Source organism: Ursus arctos, unplaced genomic scaffold (assembly GCF_023065955.2).
Source record: "Ursus arctos isolate Adak ecotype North America unplaced genomic scaffold, UrsArc2.0 scaffold_14, whole genome shotgun sequence".
Lineage (NCBI taxonomy): Eukaryota > Metazoa > Chordata > Mammalia > Carnivora > Ursidae > Ursus > Ursus arctos.
In genome coordinates this window covers 6,399,118-6,419,655 of record NW_026622808.1, presented here as the reverse complement: position 1 = coordinate 6,419,655, position 20,538 = coordinate 6,399,118, and the positions used below count along the sequence as shown (strand labels likewise).

Genomic DNA, 20,538 nt, shown 5'->3' with positions numbered 1-20,538 from the left:
TTTTTTTTTCCATTTTGGATGATCACCTTTGGGAGCAAGTTGGGGGCTTTTCAGCCTTCACACTCTCCCTGAGAACTTTTGTTAACCAAACAAGGTCTCCAAGTAAATGCTGCTTTTGCCTTTGCCTGGACTCCACAGAATTTGCTAGAAATGGTTATGCCTTTGTGTCAGAGCAGGGCCCCTTCAGGCACTGATAGAGGAATGACAGAGTCCTTGATATTCCAGGTTGCAAAAATCTTTCTACCCAAGAAGAGCCGTATGACTCATTGCCAGGGGTGGGCAAGGTTGAGAGTGAATCATTTCTGTTCTTTCTTTGGCAGCGGAGCCTCTGAGGCCCAAGCTTGGCAGGTGAGGAAAATGTTCAACGTTTAGAAAGCACTTGTGTCCGTGACCTCCCACCCTGGTTCAGGACCTTGCTACCATCAACCCAGACGCAACTGATAGTACAAGCTGGGGACAGATGAGTGATGGTTGACTGTGTCATCCACAGTAACACCTTTGCTCCAGCCAGCCCTGCTCAGAGGACGGGAATATTAGTCCCAGGTGGCAGGAATAGGGACTGTGGCAAAGAGGTGAAGTCACTTGCCCAAGAGTATATAGCTACTAAGAGGCAGAGCTGAGTTTCGGGACCAGCTAGCCTGGCTTTACCTTTCCATATTGGCTTTCCTAATGAACACCATTGGGATGCTGGCTTTGGGTAGGAACAGGGATTTTTATTGGCACAGGAGTTACAAGGAACCTACAAAGCAAGCTGAATTTCTTTCTCTGTTGCTCATATATTTGGTTGGTTTAAAAGATACCAGACACATTCTTTCCAGTTTTTCTCTTTTAAGAGAATTTAATAATTAACTTTTCAATTAGGTTTTAATACTTATAGCTAATATCAGAGTAGTTACCATTTTTTCATAGTTACTATTTACCAGCCATTGCATTTTTAAGGTGTGTGACTCCCCAGCACAGTATCACACAGCAGGTAAGTAAGGGACTGTTTTAATCTTGGTTTTACAGATGCGGCAGGCACTTGACCACAGAAACACCCCTGTTTTATCTTTATCAGTGTTTCAGTGATCATCATTTTGTGTCTAGCAGAAGTAATTTTCTTCCCTATTCCTACCATTTAGTCTCCTCCTACCACGTTCCTTTTTAATTTTGCTAGGATACCAAACAAAACAGTCTTTGTGGATAGGTCAGCTGCCTTATCTCTCTTTTTGTCTGTACTACCTGGCACAACAGCTTGTGTATAACTGTGATCTTTCTGCACCTGTGGCTATGTCAGTTATTACATTGGACTTCCCCCAAGTCCAATCTCACACACAAAGTGTTGAACTGTGTGCTAAAAGGGCCTGTTGGAGAGAGAGAGAGAGAGGGAGAGAGAGAGTGTGTGTGTGTGTGTGTGTGTGTGTGTGTATTTATATATATATGCTTTTTTGTTTGTTTCTTAAACTGAGAACAACCCAGTTTCCAAACTGCTTAGCTATATGGATGAGTGACATTGTTTTCTTTTATTGTTGGGAGTTCAGAGTTCTAAGTGAGATTTTTATAAATTTTTGGAACTTCTTCACTCTTATGTATCAAAGGCTGGAGGAGGAGAGGGACGATACAGTATAAGCTCTCAGTGACCCATTTAATACTTGGATTGCCTGAGATGCAGTCTAGGATGGAACGGACAAAGTCGTCCATTTCTTCTGATTCCGAGTCTCACATCCTCCCTGTCTTGTTCTCTTGAGCTTATCAAATAAGTTAGGGCACTCACCGCTGGAGGAATTGTGGTAGAAAAGGGAATGAGGGTAACTTCTTGTCTACCACGTAATTCCTCATTTCTGAGATTGTTTGAATATAAAGTTGCCCAGCTGAAATTGTGTGTTCCTCATTTTATAACCAGTGATTGCAGATAATTTAACAAGTGACTTTGGATACTCTGTTTTGAAAACGAGGTACTAAGAGTTAGAGCCAAGGGAGAAATGAGAATTTCAGGCAGTCTTTTCCCCTCCACCCCTGGTGGGATGCTCCGGTTCCTGGGAGGTCAGTCACTCACGTTTCTGGAGGTATTCTCTGAGTGACTTGTACATTGTAGGGCCAGTTCTCACTTTTCCCTATGCTAGGTTCTAGGAAATCCCTTGTAGTGGCAGTGGGGCTTCCTCAAGAGGGACTGATTCTTACTGCCTTTTGATGATTCCTCCTTTGGCCTCTGAGTAGTGGCTTTAAAGAGCAGCTGTTTAATTTTTATGATTCTGTTTGTTCGTTGGGTGGTGGTTGTGCTGGTCTTGCCTGAGCTCTGTCACGTGTCTGCATTTAGCTAGTAGGTCTGTTGGTGGAGACTAAGCTCAGGTGGGGATGGCTGGGACCTCTGGACCTCTTGCTACATGTGGAGTTTCATCATCAAGGAAGCTAGACTGAGCTGCTTCACCTTTAGACTTGGTCACTTTCCAAGAGGGCGAATGTGGAAGGCTTAGCTCTGGAAGTGCTATAATATCCTTTCTGCTATATTCTTGGGGTCACAGCGAGTCCTTGAAGGCCAGCCTCATTCAACAAGTAGGGAAATAGACTCCACATCGTGATGGGAGGAGCAGCAAAGTCACATTGTAAAGAGGTGATTCATTGGTGGCTGTTTTGGTAATAGTCTACCACATAATGCATGGTGATCCATTAACATTATATCAAAAAGACCACCTTCTACACGCATCTATTGCACATCCTTCTGTCATCTTTATTGCCTCGACAATAAGAAATTTTACTGTTGCTTTTTCAGATTTGGTGAAGCCACTGGTGTTGAAGATATGTAGCTTGACTACGATATTTTAGAGATGGTCTCCATTCTTTCAGCTTGGGTGGGAAGATTCTGGTTCTCTGATTCTGACTGTAAGGATAGCAGAATCTTGCTTTCCTATGATATAAAAGGAAATAAGCCCACTAGGTTGTATGAGAGGGTAGTGCAATGTTGGTAAAAAAAAAAAAATCGAATAATTCTAATTCAATAAATATTTGTTGAACTGCTATTTTGTTGTAGCTGCCTATTACGGGTGATTTGTAGAATTCAAAGATAAATCAAGATAAACATTTAGAACAGAAAATTACTCACAATGTGATGATGGGAACAGGCTTGAGGAGGATGGGAGAGGGTGACAAGGTGGACCGCGTGTGAACATAGTATCTCTCTGAGGACAGGCTGGTTTTGATGTTTTGGAAACCAGAGAGAGTGCTTAGGAAATGCTCCTTTTTCCTCATTTGTGGAAGGTTGGGGAGAGATGTTTTTGGTAACCTAGATTTCAGAGAGTGGTCATTGTCCATAGTTGATTGGTTGGTAGACTCTCAGCTGCCTTTAGATGGAATTTTTGACCAAGGTTGAACTCAACTACTGGGTTGGCTTAGCTGATTGTGGAAAGTGATGTTAAAGATTTGTATTGCTTGAGAAGTTAGTGGAGGGAGAATATTCAGGGCTCTGTGTCCTCTTGCTTAAGGCTAAATAAAGTTGAAAGATGTCTTTCCTCCACCTTCACTATTCTGTGTGTCTGTGGGTTGCTCTCTGGTCAGAATAAGAGCAAAACACATTGCCAGGCCTTAGTGAGTATGGATATGCTTGGACAAATCCTTGTTCTTCAGAATCATGGTTTGGAATCTTCTTAAAGATCCCATCCTTGGAACTGCCTCTCTCATGAGAAGTCTGAGGAAGAGGTTGGATATGGATGATGTAGGAAAGGTTGTTTAAAATTTCTGGATGTTTTCTTAAGACAGAGCTTTGAAACCAGAACTTCCAGGGTGGTGCAGAGAGGTGGATCCCCGGTCCTTGGAGCGGCTGAGCGGGGCACGAGGCTGCTGAACCACTTTGCTCAGCCACTGAACCGACTGCGACGCTGCCAGTGTGTTGAACAGGTGTCCTCGTATTCTGTGTGAGCCACAGCATGAGGAAGTTGGGCAGTAGCCCCCTAAGGGATACAGCAGTGCCTTGGGAGTATGATGGGATGAGGACAGATACTGTTGTCCTTAAGAATCAGGGTTCTGGGTTATAAACAGCAGAAACTTATTCTAGCTAATTTGCCCCACATCTGAGTTGTCTGGGGCTATCCATGTGAAATTTATTGTTAGACCAATCTAATACACATCTGAAAGCATTTTATGTATCAGGCACTGAACTTAGTTGTTAAGTATACAAAGACACTCTTCCCTCACAGGAAACTCCTTCCATATGAATAATTTAAGATGTTTGATCATGCCTGGTTTCTATCCTGCTGTAGTTAAAGGGGAGGCTCTGTTTATCTCTGTTGACTAGTTGGGAATTGATTATTTGGTGACAGTCTCACCACAGGGGAATTATAATCACAAATTTATAATCTTTCTTGATCAGCATTTGTTGTACAAATATTTTAATCTCTGTTAGCTTCTAAATTTTAGCGTATGTGCTGCAGAAGTGAGCACTCTGTTAGCTTCTAAACATCCACAGGCCGTTTGTAGTATCACTTCCTTCCTTATGCCCTTTATTCCCCATGGAAGTTGTTGCAGGCCTTTGAAAAAAAATCCACGTTGCTCTAATGTCATATTTGCTTGCAGTTTTGTCTTTAAGAATAAGTGTGCGTGTAGTGATGAATTAGTTGCCTTTAGGGTTTAGGTTTTGGGGGCCCTTGAGAAAGAGAAGTAAAGGTGAGAAGCACGAATCCTAATAAAGGTTCTTCTTGGAGAAAGTGAATGGGAGAAGAAATGCTGGTGGGAGTGGGGAGGGAAAAAAATGCTCATGTCTACAAATAGCCAGAGGTAGCCTTGCTAAAGTGTCGTAGAAGCTGTCTCTGCCTCTCCCTGAATCTCACCTTGACTGACTGCGGCCTTCCTTCTCCTCCTCAAGACTGCCTTGTGAGCTCATCTCAAAATGATCATCCTTTGGAGAGTGGGGAGCCCTGCTGGCAGAGCCCACATAACTTGACCTTACCCTACACCCCCTGGCTCCAATTGCAGACTCTGACTCAGCTCTACTGAGGCTGTGAACTTTTATAGAATTATTTAGTGTATTTTGTTGGTGGACGATCAGAATATAAGCTTGGACAGTTCTCAAGATAGTTGCAGATGTTTTTAAAGCGTGGGGTGTGTCCACATCTAACTTATGTAAGCCACATTGTGTTGCGTTTGTGCGCTTGTCCATTTATGCAGGAAATGCCCTTATAAAGGTCCTGGTTTGTTTTTGTTTAAGTGTGAATGCAGTGCCGGGAAAGAATCTGTGTGTGCGCGCGTGTGTGTGTTTATATAAATATTTATTTTCAAGGAAAGCATTTTAGTGAGTTTTAATTGTCAGAATAGATTTTATCTGCCTGCAGAGGTTAGCAACTGTCCCCTCAAATTGAGTTTTTGAAGGAAGAGCCAGTTTTGGTGTTTTTCTCTGGATGGTTTTCACCATGATTCTTTGTTCTGTTATTGTCCTGCCTTTGATCCTAGTATGTTTCCAGTTTTTCACCGTATAGAGATTGTGGTGGTTTCAGACACACCACATGACAGGTGGTGTTCAGCTTTTGGTTTGGGGAGTTTGTGGGCATTAAGCTCATTCAGATTTATGATTACAAAGTCCTTACCTTAATTTTATCTCCAGAAACCTTGCCCTGTAAAGTAACATTCATAGGTTCCAGGGATTGGTTAGGACCTGGTATCTTTGCAGGCCACCGTTTTCACTTACATCTCACTTACAGTACACATCTGTCTTGTGTACAAAGTACATTTACCCTGCTCCAGCATCCTCTAGAACGTCAACTCACTACAGTGTCAGCTCGAACCCAGATCTGATTTAGACACCATCAGTTCCCCAGGCTTCTCATCAGAATCATCCAAATCACATATGGCGAGACGGAGTATGATCCATGGTGACACAGAATTCCTCCCCTCTGCAGACCTGGAAACAAGACAGCTCACTTGCTTCCAAAACACAGGGGTGGGCCAGGCTTTGGAAACTGGTTCTAGAGATAGTCATTCAGAACGGGAGAACACTGAAGGAAGAAAGGAGGCAGAGGTCCCAAGCAGTTTCCAAATCCAGCAGGGCAAATTCTGTTAGGTTGCAAGGCCTGGGGACAGTCCTCTGCCTTTAAATATTTCCTGAAGACAAATTTCTAAGAAGTTAAAGAGCATTTTCATGAAAAGTTTTTTCTTGTATGTTGCTGAGCCTTTCATCAGAAAAACTTACATCAATTTACTTTTTTACCAGCAATGTATTGTACTAGGGATTCTTCTACCTGGTCACACTGATTAACACATTATCATTGAAAAAAATCGGTGTATGTATAAAATGAGACCTAAGCTTTGCCGATTTCGCATGAACAAAACTTTTCTTTAAGATTTTATTTATTTATTTATTAGAGAGAGAGAGAGAGAGAGAGCGCGCGCGCGCGCACGGGGGCTGGGGGTGGGAAGGGGCAGACAGGGAGGGAGAGAGAATCCAAGCAGACCCCCCACTGATGCAGGGCTGCATCCCAGGACCCTGAGATCATGACCTGAGCAGAAATCAAGAGTTGGCCGCTTAACAGATTAACAGACCAGGTGCCCCTTGTATGAACAAAACTTTTAACTGTTTTTGGTGTTAGTGAGTGCCTTTCATAATTTTTTCTCAGTTTTGCTTTAGTATTCACACCCTTGCCAATTTTTCTATTTTTCTTGACTTGTGTGATGCCTGTATATATTTAGAGTTTCTCATTTTGTATTGGAAGGATTTTCCCCAGCTTTCATTTACATTTTTTTAAGGGTTTTTTTTTTTTTGGTAATATACGGAGTTTGCTTTTTAATACAGCCACATTTGCTGCAAAAAGAGTACCTTTTGCATGTATAAGTTGAATGCCCTTCCTCTACTTGTTGTCAAATAAAACTTAATTTAAAATAAATGTTTGGTACCTGAATGGGCAAGTTACTCGGGAAATTCATGTTGTAGTATGCTTACTTCTAAAAATGATGTGTCTGGTCTTCTTGGGAATTCACGTTATCCTGTAGACAGGCCCATCCCTGAGAGCTGATCCAGGAGCCACAGCCATGCTCTTGTCTGTGGTCCCGTCCAGCTGAAGCGTGCAGATCACATTGAAAGCACCGGGCCGAGCAGAATGAGCCCGTTCATACATCTTCCAAATCCACTGGGGTGGGAAAGTGTTTGGATTGCAGAGGAGCTAGCTGTTTGAGAAGGTGGATATAGGTGTAGTAACTGTGAAGAGTGCATACTGGGAAAGCATCCTTAATATCTGTGTGAAACTAAGGTGTTCTACAAATGCTTACAAACCCAGCTATGTTGCTGAGTCTCCATACAGTACAATCCCAAGGAAATGATTTCGTAAGATTTATTGTCCTAGAAAGAAACATGGTCAGTGAGTAAAGCATGTTACAAAACGTACTGTGGTCTGATTTTAATTGTAGAGGGAAAAAAGTGTATCTATGTATAGAAAATAGTTTCTAGGAGACTGATTATTTTGGGGTAATTGGACTTAGAAATGTATGTAATATACATATATTTTGAAAAACCCATATATTCTGTAGATGCATATATACTATTTTATATATTTTTGTTTTCTTTATCTTTTCTGAATTTTCCAGCTTTTCTCTACCAGACATATTTTGTTTGTGTAATATAAAACACTGTTACCTCCCTACCCCAAAGAAGTTGCTCCAAATAATTGCTTCAAATAAATAAAAATTATTTGAAATACCCACGTGACCAACTTGAAGTTGACAAGTGCCATGATGTTCTTTTTAGCTCATTATGGTTGTAGACTGCTTCGGCTTCTTCACTCAGTTGTTCATGTTCCCTCATGTTTGAGGGAAAATCATTTTATTACATGAAGGTTTTGAAGTGTTACCCTGGAAAGGTGGTAATATTTTAGTATTTTTCAGTATATCTGTTGAGGTAAATGATTTTTATAGCGGTATTTTCATTTGCAAAAGTTTTAGCCTCTGAACAATATAAACTTGAAGTGTTGTTTTCTATTGTATTGGAGCATAACTATGATGCTATTAACTATTAACTATTTTCTTAATGCTGAGAAATTCTTTGTTGCCTTTCAAAATATGATATTAACTGTATGTTAAAACGAATTTTTCTGCTTTTTTGGTATAAATTTCTTATGCCCTCAGAGTAGTATCTGTTTTATAGTACTTGAAACTTTTACTGTTTATTTGTTATTTCTTAGGTAAACGCAAAGCACTGAAGTTGAATTTTGCAAATCCACCCTTCAAATCTACAGCAAGGTTTACTCTGAACCCCAACCCTACAGGAGTGCAAAACCCACACATGTGAGTATTCCTGGTAACAACTAAAAGGCTCAACTCAAGCACAGGTCTCAAACTTACTGTATTTTGTGAATTTTTCCAAGTCGAGGTGTTGGTATTTCCGTTATCTTACAGGCCATTTGAAATACTACTATTTGAACTTAAATAGAAAGCTGTTGATTCTGTAGTCTGAAGTAGGTGGACACAATTTTCCTTGTTAAAGTTTACTTGAAAGGGAGAAGAGCTGAAGATCCAGATATATTGATATCTTTTCAGTTTTTCTCTTGCTGAACTCTCAGAATATTGTTGAGACCTTATCTTCTGGATCTCCAGTTAAATCGTAAGTGGTATTTAGGAAGCGTAACTCTCCCCTGTAGATCTGCACAAATCATCCCCATTTACCAGATGATAAAGTAGAGTCCCGTTCTGGATAAATGACATTCCTGTAAGATTTTCATGTCACGGTAAATTGAAAGAATATGTACGTGTCTGTGTATAGGTGTCAGTGATTACTTTTAAAACTTTTTCCCTCAGTATATATATTTATATTTTTTCCCCTAAATATTTTTATTAAAATACAAAACTGATATTTTAGCATCTCACTGAAGGTCACTTAAAGTATTAGAAACATCTGTTAATTTAAAATAATACCTTCAGAATAATATTTATAGACACCTTTGAATCTGAAGTAATATATTAAATAATGATGCCTCCCTCCTCCCCCCAACTAGACCTGTCATGAGCATGAAGGGTCAAAGCCAGTGGGTTTGCTTTTATACTCATAGAAATAATTTTTACCTAGTTCCAGTATCAAGAACAATAAAGCAAATGATGGAAGGTATGGTTAAAAAAGTAGTCAGAATATATTATCTTGTAATTTTTAATAATTCTTCAACAATTTTTATTCAAGCCTTATTGGATTACAAATATATTCATGCTTCCCCCAAAAGGCACATTTATTGCTGTTTCTTTCCTTTTGATGTCTGCATTGTATTTGCAAACAGTAACAAATTGGTAGAAGGTAGAATGTCCTGGAGCAGGAGAGCCGAAATTATATTGTGATTTTTAGAACATCAGTGTGTAGAAGGGAGCACTGTGGATGTGTGTGTATATGCGTTTAGTCTTTCACCTGTAACTTTAAAACAAATGAAAACTGGAGTAACAGTTCATTTGCCTGGGACTGGTGTCTGCTAATTTTATTAGACTGGTGTTCATAATGAGATTTCTTGTTGGAGCTCAGCTTAGAGTCCTAGCCTTTTTACCTCCTCTGAAACATTGAGTGGGGGCTATATTGAGGAAGGAAACTCTTAGTACCTCTTAATTAGTCAGAGCTCTGGCAGCAAGGAAACATTCTTAAAAGAACCTCCTTCCTCATTTCCTAGAATTTCTAGTGAAAGCCAGTACAAAACTAATTCTTGAACATGGTCCATTTCTATTACCTTGGTTGCTAGCTGAACCACGTATTTGAAGTCTAAGAAAGAAAAGGTATGTAGTTATTGCCAGAATTAACAGCTCTTTCTTTTCTCTTTCTTTCTTTTTTTTTTTTTTTAAGCCCCCTTGGACACAAAGACAACCTTACTTACATTTAGAATTGCAAAAACATTTACGTACTTATACTCTCTTCCTTTGAGATGAGTTTCATGTATTAAGGAATTCATGGACAGATTTTTTTTTTCCAAACAGTAAACTGGGTGAACAAACGCTTTCTTCCAAAATTTGAGTCAATCAGTTTTTTTTTTTTTTTAAACCTACCCCTTCATAATATTCCTATAACCAGCTAAGTTTCTTATCTTTTGTCTCTTTCAAGCACATGTTGAAAGTTTGAGAGGACACGGTAATAAGCATTTTTACTTTATGATAGAATCTTTAGAGTTTGATTCTGGTATGTAAAAATTTTAGACCCAGATCTCGTTTGAATTTTGTTATTGCACTGGTCTGTTATTACCTCGATCAGGAACAGGTAACTACTAGCATTGATACTGGTCAAAGAAGGTTGTTTCACTACTTAGGGCAGCATATCTCCTCTACCTCCCTACCCCCTTCTGTAAGGGATCCTTTTGTGTTCTTCCTTTAGTTGTACTGTCAGGCACAAAAAACCACCGTCAGTCACTGTTTGGGGTAGGTAGTTTGCAAGTAGAAAATATAACTTGCAGTATGTGAGGGTTTGAAAAAGATACCTCTGTGTCATTTACACATATTTCCTCCTTCTAAAATGTCCATGGATTTTGGTTACAGATATAAATAGAAAACTTGTTCATGAATTTAGGAAAAGATAAGATGAAATGTAAGCAACTAATGACGTTAAGATATGCCCCGGGAACTCCTTTCACATCCATCTGACATTCGATGTCTCCTGGGTGCAGATTCTGTAGAAGATTTAAAATTTTAAGACCGTCCTTATATTCTGAGAACCAGCAGTTTAAACAAAACTCTAAGAAGTAACATTTGGGTAGAGCAATTTGGGTAGGCATAAGGTAATACAGATTGAATGTCAAATGAATGGTGCAGGAGGGGGTAAGATCACTTTAGGATAAACAGCTTGGTGAAACACTTCACAGCAGAACAAGATTTGAATTGGATTTTGAAAGACACATAGAGAAGGGAGAATGGCATTGTGGTGAGTGGAAGTCGAAGATAAGTTTTGGGGACTATGTGTAGATCTGTTTAATTATAGCAGAGATGGTACTTACAGATTACCTATTTCTATCACTGGAAACTTTCAGCATTTTTTCTTGATGCTTGGTGTTCTGTAGTTATATGAAGATACTTCTAGGTCTGGATCATCTCTCTGTATACTAGAAGAATCATTTTAGTTTCGAGATTCATATATCTCTTTCTGAGAAAATTTTTGCTTTTCTTTTGATTGATTCCTTCATATTTTTCCTAGACTCCTGTTGTTTGTGGACTTTCTCAATTTCCTGGGTCTGTGACTTTTTTTTCATACTTTTTATCTTTTTGTTTTCTTTCTCTATATCCTAGATTTCCCTCCCTCCCTCCTCCCTACTCCTCCCTCTCTCCATCCCTCCCTCCTCCCTATCCCTCTTTCTTTTCTTTTCTTTCTTTTTTTTTTTAAAGATTTTATTTATTTATTTATTTATTTATTTATTTATTTATTTATTTATTTGACAGAGATAGAGACAGCCAGCGAGAGAGGGTACACAAGCAGGGGGAGTGGGAGAGGAAGAAGCAGGCTCACAGTGAAGGAGCCTGATGTGGGGCTCGATCCCATAACGCCAGGATCACGCCCTGAGCTGAAGGCAGACGCTTAACCGCTGTGCCACCCAGGAGTCCCTTCTTTTCTTTTCTTGATTTTTAGAAAAAGAGATAATGCAGGTGACCGGGTTTGGGAGGGGGGGCGGGGAGGGGCAGAAAGAGATGGAGAGAGAGAATCTTAAGCAGGCTGCACCCCCAGTGCAGAGTCTGATGTCAGGCTCTATATCACGACCTTAAGACTGTGACCTGAACCAAAGTTAAAAGTTGGATGCTTAACTGACTGAGCCACCCCTTTATTTATTTTCTGATCCTTCTGTGAAATATTCTATTTTGGCAATTGATTTTAACTTCTAGGAATTGCTTGTGGCTTCTTCTTAGTATCTTATTCTTAATTTATGGGTGTAAAATCTGGAATTTTGAAGTTCTTTCTCTATCCACTAGGCAATTCATTTCTTCAAGGGTCAGTTTTTCTTTAATCTTTGTCTTTCTTCTTTGTGTTAGTTTTTTTTCCATGTGTCTTGTAATTCTTGGTTGTCCGCTGGTAGTTGAGGATGAGGACATTAGAAGGCTGATTGGTAGCTCTGGTATAGATGGTGAACTGGTGGACTTGACTACTTTTCTGTGAATAGTTTGAGAGCTGGCTCTTAGACCAGGAATATTCAGATGCCAGAACAAGTAGGGCCAACATTCACCCTATGAGGCCTCGTTCTCTCCAGGTAATATGTTTATTTTCCTTAAAGATATGCTGTCTTTCCAGGGGGGGAAGGCAGAGAGAAAAGGAGGAACTGACTAGACCTTTCTTACAGAAAGAATTTTAATGAACTCTTCTGCTTCTAGGTGTTCATATCTTCAACTTTGCATCTTCTCTGCAGTTCTGTTGGGATCATTGTTTATTTCTCATCTCTGCTGCGTGTTCCCCTCCTACCATGTGTTATGCATGGACTTTTCTCTATTACTGTTTCTTTTTTCTTTTTTTTCCCCAGAGAATTCTCTCTCTCCTCCCCCCACCCTTTTTTTAAAGTGATGGGCAGGATTCAAATTTTAATGAAGATGAAAATTTTTATTTAAGATTTTTTTATTTGTTCATTTATATATTTTTATTAACATATAATGTGTTATTTGTTTCAGGGGTACAGGTCTGTGATTCATCAGTCTTACACAATTCACAGCGCTCACCATAGCACATACCCTCCCCAATGCCCATCACCCAGCCACCCTATCCCTCCTACCCCCTTCCACTCCAGCAACCCTCAGTTTGTTTCCTGAGAGTAAGGGTCTCTTATGGTTTGTCTCCCTCTCTGCTTTTGTCTTGTTTCATTTTTTCCTCTCTTCCCCTATGATCCTCTGCCCTGTTTCTCAAATTCCAGATATTAGTGAGATCATATGATAATTGCTTTCTCTGATTGACTTATTTCGCTCAGCATAATACCCTCTAGTTCCATCCACGTCGTTGCAAATGGCAAGATTTCATTTTTTTGATGGCTGCATAATATTCCATTATATATATATATATATATGTATATATATACATATATACATATATATATATCTATCTATCTGTCTCTCTGTCTATCACATCTTCTTATCCATTCATCTGTCGATGGACATCTAGGCTCTTTCCATAGTTTGGCTATTGTGGACATTGCTGCCACAAACATTGGGGTGCAGGTGCCCCCTTCAGATCACTACATTTGTATCTTTGGGGTAAATACCCAGTAGTGCAATTGCTGAGTCGTAGGGTAGCTCTAGTTTCAACTTTTTGAGGAACCTCCATACTGTTTTCCAGAGTGGCTGCACCAGCTGCATTCCCACCAACAGTGTAGGAGGGTTCCCCTTTCCCTGCATCCTCGTCAACATCTGTCATTTCCTAACTTGTTAATTTTAGCTATTCTGAGTGGTGTGAGGTGGTATCTCATTATGGTTTTGATTTGTATTTCCCTGATGCTGAGTGATGTTGAGCACTGAAATTTTTTTTTAAGATTTTATTTTTAAGTAATCTCTACACTGAACGTGGGACTCCAACTCACAGTCCCGAGATCAAGAGTTGCATGCTCCACAGAGCCAGCCAGGCACCCCTATTACTGGGTTGGTTTTTATTTTAATTGCTTATTATGGTAAGTTGCAAGTATATCCAGAAATAGAGAGTGATAGATGGATCTGTATGTATTTATCGGTCAGCTTTAGAAGCTTCAGTAGTTAATGTGGCCAGGATTGGTTTTATCTGCTCCTCCACCTTCCTTACTTTTAACCAAACTCAGACATTATTCCATTTATGATGATCTGGACATGCATTTCTTTCTTTCTTTCTTTCTTTCTTTCTTTCTTTCTTTCTTTCTTTCTTTCTTTCTTTCTTTGTTTCTTTCTTTCTTTCTTTCTTTCTTTCTTTCTTTCTTTCTTTCCTTTTTTTAAAGATTTTATTTATTTATTTGACAGAGAGAGACAGCCAGCGAGAGAGGGAACACAAGCAGGGGGAGTGGGAGAGGAAGAAGCAGGCTCCCAGCGGAGGAGCCTGATGTGGGACTCGATCCCAGAACGCTGGGATCACGCCCTGAGCCGAAGGCAGACGCTTAACAGCTGCGCCACCCAGGCGCCCCTTGACATGCATTTCTAAAAGATAAGGACTCCTTTTTAAAAACATAGTCACAATATCATTATTATGTCTAGTAGAATAAATAACTCTGACATCATCATATAAGTAGATTACTTCATCAAAAAATTTCTTTTATGGTTGGAAGCAGGATCTAAACAAGGTCCTCTACTCCAGATGGCTGGTAAGTCTTTGAGACTATGAAGTCCCCTCTCTTGGAGTTGATTAGTTTTGCTTTGTCTACACATTTTTGTCTGCTTTCAGGCATTCAGAAATTTGCCGAAATCTCTGTTTCTTCCTTGTTTCTTTTTCTTTTTTTTTTCATTGTTCTTTTCCTGTGAGTCCTTAGAGAGTGAGGAGATAATGTGAACAAGAAATGTAGGTTCTTAATTATTACTGGTTAAAATTGTAAGTATTTCCCACACATGAAAAGAAGGAAGTATTGTAGTGGAGACTCTTGATACTACCTGGATGTAGCAGATGTTAATATTTTGTCCTTTGGCTCTTTAAATGAAAGATTAAGCTATAAAAACAAAGTGTGTATAAGGAAAAGCCAAAGGAAAAATGTGTGGCTACCTTTTAATTTCTGTCAGGATTGGATTATAGCAGGTGCTGCAGGTCTCTGGGATACCACAGGGATATTGCTATAAATGTGGCAGACTTGTGCTGCAGTCTGTTCTGTATATGAAATTGACATGAATAAAAGTCAGATATTCCACTGTTAGGTCTGTGCTTTCATCATGCTGAGTAATGTGTGAGTGCTCTCAGTGCGCCGAATCATTGAGAAGGCACCAAACACAATTGTTGTCCTGAAAGAACAGCCCTTTTATCTTCACAACCTATCAGAATTGTACAAGAAGAAGCACTAGCTTAAATACTGACATGAGAACTAAATAATGATGAGGACAGATACATTTTGGGACTTGAGCTAAACATTTTGAAACCATATGTTCTAAGTTTAAAGGTATCTCTTTGTTGAGACCAAGAAGATTTCTGGGATCTCATTTATCTTCATTACATTTGAGCACAAAAATGCTCAGTTGTGCTATCGAACATCTAGGAAGTAGTTTTAAAGAAGTTTTAAAGTCCCCAGTTAATAACTAGTGGTGTTCTTAATTTCATGGTAACTCTACTCAGTAGAACTTTATTGTAAAGCATTCAACAACAATTACAAATTATCCAGCCACTATTCCCAGTTAAGTTATGGATACCTTATCTTTTAAACTTTATTATTTTGAATTAACCATTTTAGTTAATTTGAAGTCCTGGTTTCTGTCTCCTCCTCCTCCTCATCGTCATCATCATCATCATCATCATCTCTGTGACCTTGAGTGTGTCACTTAGCACTTCGATGTCAATTCAGGTGTTGAATTAGGATAGTGACTTTCGTTATTTTATTTTATTTATTTATTTTTTTTGAAAGAGGGAGGGAACGGGAGGGTAGGGGCAGAGGGAGAGAGAGAATTTTAAGCAGACTCCATGCCCAGCGCAGAGCCTGACTTTGGGCTTGATCTCACAACCCTGAGATCATGACCTGAGCTGAAATCAAGAGTTGGATATTTAACCAACCGAGTCACCCGGGCACCCCATGACTTTCGTTATTTTAGAGGGTGAATTAGGGGAGGAAGAGAAAGCCAGTTTTGTGCTACTTTCTTCAAATAAAATGTTATGGACAAGCCTCATAGGCTAAGTGTTTCTGAGGTGGGAGAGGGCTGTAGTCTTGACTGTCCTCGTTCCCTAAAGTAGCCCCTTAGGACACCTCTGGTTAATTCTTAAGTGTGAAAACCATGAGTCTCCATGAGCTTAAAGGTTTTTTCCCCCATCTCCGAGATTTTTTGATGCGGTGATAGTAATTTGGAATCTCTACCCTTCTGTGGTAGAGTACTTTCACAAAATGGCAGTCATGGTAGAAATATTCATAGGTACAGATTAGTACTCCAAAATGGAAAATACCAAGTGTTTGAAATACTATGGCATCTTTTAACTTTGGCCTGGTTTAGATTTACTGCTGCAACCTTTTTCTTTTTGACTCTCTGTTCTAAATATACGTAACACAACATTTACCACCTTAACCATTTCCAAGGATACAGCTCAGTGGCATTGAGTATATTTACATTATTGTGCAGCCGCCGTTACCGTCCTCCTCCAGGATGCTTTCATTTTCTCCAACTGAAAGAATATTCGTTAAACACTAACTCCTCCTTCCTCTTCCTGCCGGCCTTGGTTCTACTTCGTCTCTAAATCTGGTCATTCTAGGCACCTCCTCTAAGTAGAATGATACAATATTTGTTCTTTTGTGTCTGGCTTATTTCACTCAACATAACGTCTTCACACTATCCGTGTATAGTATGTGTCACAATTTCCTTTTTAAGGCTGAGTAGTATTGAATTTATATATGGCATTTTGTTTATCTGTTCATATGTTGATGGACATTGGGGCATTTCTAACCTTTGGACTCTACTGAATAATCCTGCTGAGTGAGATCATCTTCCAGAGCTTGCATTATCATACTTCTTAGAGTTCAGAGGTACTTAATCTTTTCCTCAGTCCCACATCCTACCTTGGTGCACCTGATGGTTGTGGTACGTCTCCTTAAGTTAGAGATTCACGGGAGACGAGATTCTCAACAGAGCATAGTGGTAATAGCTGTGGTTGAACTGATTCTCTGTGTGCCCCACTCCCCACTGCCATGGAGATTCACTAGTATAATTCTCATCAAGCTGGATGTTTATAGCTGAGATATTGAATGTTCTGGAATATTTAAAGAAATTAATAATAAATGCTGTTGAGTTGCTTGTCTACTAAAAATGAATTTAGTTTTGGTGTTCTAAAGTGTCTTTGTTCTTTTTTTTTTTTTTTTAAGATTTTATTTATTTATTTGACAGAGATAGAGACAGCCAGCGAGAGAGGGAACACAAGCAGGGGGAGTGGGAGAGGAAGAAGCAGGCTCATAGCGGAGGAGCCTGATGTGGGGCTCGATCCCGTAACGCCGGGATCACGCCCTGAGCTGAAGGCAGACGCTTAACCGCTGTGCCACCCAGGCGCCCCCTAAAGTGTCTTTGTTCTTGAGTCAGAGACTTAGGCTGACATTGAAAGGTGTCCCTGATTCTTTAACCTATAGAGCTGCAAAGCTCTGTTCTTTAAAGAAGTAGCTGATTTCTTTGTTTTTCATAAGCTTTCAACTGTTTCTGATCAGGCAGCAAGACTTTGAGTTCCGATTTAGTACAGAATGTTATAGAAGTCCTTCGCCTTTATATTGTAGGCATATTTCTGGAAACCTCTCTGTTAATAAGGAATTAAACTATTTAAAGGAGACATAGTATCTTTTCAGAGTGTTCTTTTTTATTATTGTTTACAACTGAGTCAGTAAGATTACATTACTGTCCTCGTTCAGATTTGTTTTCTTCAGAGTTAATAATTGCCCCATTTATTTTTTTTATTTTTTAAAGATTTTATTTATTTATTTGACAGAGAGAGACAGCCAGCGAGAGAGGGAACACAAGCAGGGGGAGTGGGAGAGGAAGAAGCAGGCTCATAGCGGAGGAGCCTGATGTGGGGCTCGATCCCAGAACGCCGGGATCACGCCCTGAGCCGAAGGCAGACGCTTAACCGCTGTGCCACCCAGGTGCCCCTGATTGCCCCATTTAATGGTTCTCTGTGAATCTTCTCTCATGAAACAGTAGGTGATCATTCATTTTTTTTTTTTTTTTTCAGAGTTGTCTATCCAGCCATAATCTTTCTGTAATCTGGAGTGGTTGCATGTTAGGCCTGCTTCGTGGCTGTTGCCGTTGGTTTGTGAATGCCTGTGTTACTCTCCTGATTTTGATTTCCTGTCTTGGGGTTTCATACCTGTCTGTCTTTCTTTCATTGGTTTTTAGTTTCCCTCCATTTTGAGGGATTGTATCTTCTAATAGCTTCCTGAGGTAAGTTTTCTTTCCTAGTAAGTAGGGTTTTTGGGTCTTTGCAGGTCTGAAAATGCCTTTATTTAACCCTCTTGATAGATTAATAACTTTATTGGCCTTAGAATTCCGGGGTAGAAATTGTTCTTCACAATTTTGAAGGCTTTGCTGTGATGTTTTCAACCTTCCAGGGTGACTATTAAAAACTTAAATGCCATTGTGATTCCTGAACTTTGGAATGTGACCTGTTTTTTCCTTTGTGGATGACTATAGGGTTGGACTTTCTCCCCCATGTCTGAAATCTCACTTTTCTATTTTGGTTTTATTTTCCTTTCTTTTCTCTTCTCCTTCCTCTCTTCTTTCCTTCTTCTGAGCTCTTGGTGTGGTCTCTTTCAAATCACTATCTTTCATTCTAGAGTACACAACTGAGTCTTTTCTTACTCTTTTCATTTTCTCTTTTCCAGGAGCTCTCCTACTAGAACCCTGCTTCAGGCTTTGGACCTCTTAGTTTGAGCCCCTAGTTTTTTTAACCATTTCTGTCCTTCAACTTTCTATGTATTTTCACTTCTTTGTTCTTGTCTTTTTTGATCCTTGTTTGTCTCTCTCTCTCTCTCTCTCTCTCTCTCCCACACACACACACACACACACACACACAATGAGGCCACAAAAAGTTGACTAGAAACTTTGTGATTTGATTGGTAGAACTCATGGTGAGATGAAGGAGAGAGGTCTGATTGTTTCCTTTGGAAGATTCGCAGATGTCAGATCTGGAGGTCTTCTTCTCTTTTCTCATGGGCATCTCTCTCTCTCTCTCTCTCTCTGTCTTTTTCCTCCTAGGGGAGGCAAAGACAGGAGGGGATTAACCTGGGTTGCTGAGAGAAGGTATATATGTCAGGCTGCTAAAATTCTACAGTAGATCTAAGCAAAGAAGGCTATGTATATCTCTGTCGTGTAGGTTTTTGCTTAATCCAGCTTACTACATTTTCTTCTGGTAGTTTCTCTGGAATATACAGACTTGTTTATCAGCTGAGGGAAAGGAGAGATCATCACCTGGTTGGAGGAATCCAGGGATCTAATTGCACCGTCTGTAGATTTTAATATTGCCTTTGGATTTAACCCCATCCCTCATCCCTAGCTGATGCTTCTCATTCTTGAACTTTTCTGGGTTTCTGTAGTACAAATCAGCTTACATTTTTTGGTATCCTCTGTTTGCAGGTAATTTTTAGTTATACCTTTTTTCTGCCTTGTTAAATGTTCATTTACTTTCGATCTTCCAAAAATGTGTTGCAACTTCTCATCTGGTGTGGTCTCTTTTAGTCTCTTTTACATTGTGAGTTTGGGTATTTTAAAAATCCCTTTCTGTTGTTTCGTTGGTGTTTGAGGAGGGAGGGGAGACTGGTGACTATTTATCTGAAAATCTCTTCATTAAGTAGGCTTTTAAAATTAAGCTTCTTGACATAATAAGAATTATGTCAAACATTATATGCTTCTTTTACAACTAATCATCTAAATATTTGTTTCTTAATTTAGGGATAAAGAAAAAGAAATGAGCATGAATTAAACTCATTTGAGGGAATGATTACAGATTCTGAACGAATCAGAAAGAAACAAAGTGTGATGATATTGTTCCCAAATATTTATATGTCTAGGCAAGGCACAAGCACAGAATCACTGGAAAGAGTAACAAAAACATCCAGCAGTTAGGAAAAGATGAGCAAATGAAATCCAAAATAAGCAGAAGAAAGGAAATAATAAAGATAAGAGTGGAGAGCAATGAAATAGAAAATGAATGAATTCGAAAGTCATTTCTTGGAAAGGTCAATAAAAGTGATGAACACCCCAACAGGACTGATTAAAGAGAGGAAGCTCAAGTTATCACTGTCAGGAATGAAAGAAGGGATATCACTACAATAAAAGGATAATAAGGAAATATAAATAATTTTATGCCAAAAATTCAGTAACCTGAATGATGGAGACAGATTCCTTGAAAGATAGAAGTATCAAACCTGGGGCGCCTGGGTGGCTCAGTCGTTAAGCGTCTGCCTTTGGCTCAGGGTGTGATCCTGGAGTTCTGGGATTGAGCCCCGCATCAGGCTCCTCTGCTTGGAGCCTGCTTCCTCTCCCACTCCCCCTGCATTTTTTCCCTCTCTCGCTGGCTGTCTCTCTCAAGTAAATAAATCTTTAAAAAAAAAAAAAAAAAAAAAAAGAAGTATCAAACCTGACCCAAGAAGAAATAGAAAACCTCACATATCCCTATATCTGTTTAAAAATTGAATTTGCAATTAAAAATTTTCACACAAAGGAAACTTGAGGCTCCAGATGGTTTTCCTGATAAATTTTATCAACATTAAAATAAAAAAATAAGATTAAGCTTCCACAAATTTTTCAGGAAATAGAGGAGTAGGGAATGTTTTCTAACTCATTTTATGAGCCCAGCATAACCCTAATATCAAAATTAGATAAGGTTTTAAAAAAGAAAACTACAGATTACTATCCCTCATGAACATACACTTGAAAATCCTCAACAAAATATTCGCAAATGGAATCCATCAATATATAGAAGGGACAATACATCACAACAAAATGGGATTCATTTTAATTTTACATTAGAAAATTAATATAATT

The 20,538-nt window shown here is 39.3% G+C and overlaps 1 protein-coding gene across 4 annotated transcripts in view; it reads left to right on the top strand.

The window, feature by feature from the left end:
- MAP2K4 (mitogen-activated protein kinase kinase 4) overlaps positions 1-20,538 on the top strand; it is a 139,657-nt gene that overhangs the window by 25,884 nt on the left and 93,235 nt on the right. For all 4 annotated transcript variants that reach the window (XM_026521023.4, XM_044391782.3, XM_057311313.1 and 1 more), the window contains one exon: positions 8,136-8,238. In XM_026521023.4, coding sequence (XP_026376808.1) covers positions 8,136-8,238 — 103 coding nt within the window. The remainder of the gene's footprint in view (positions 1-8,135; positions 8,239-20,538) is intronic.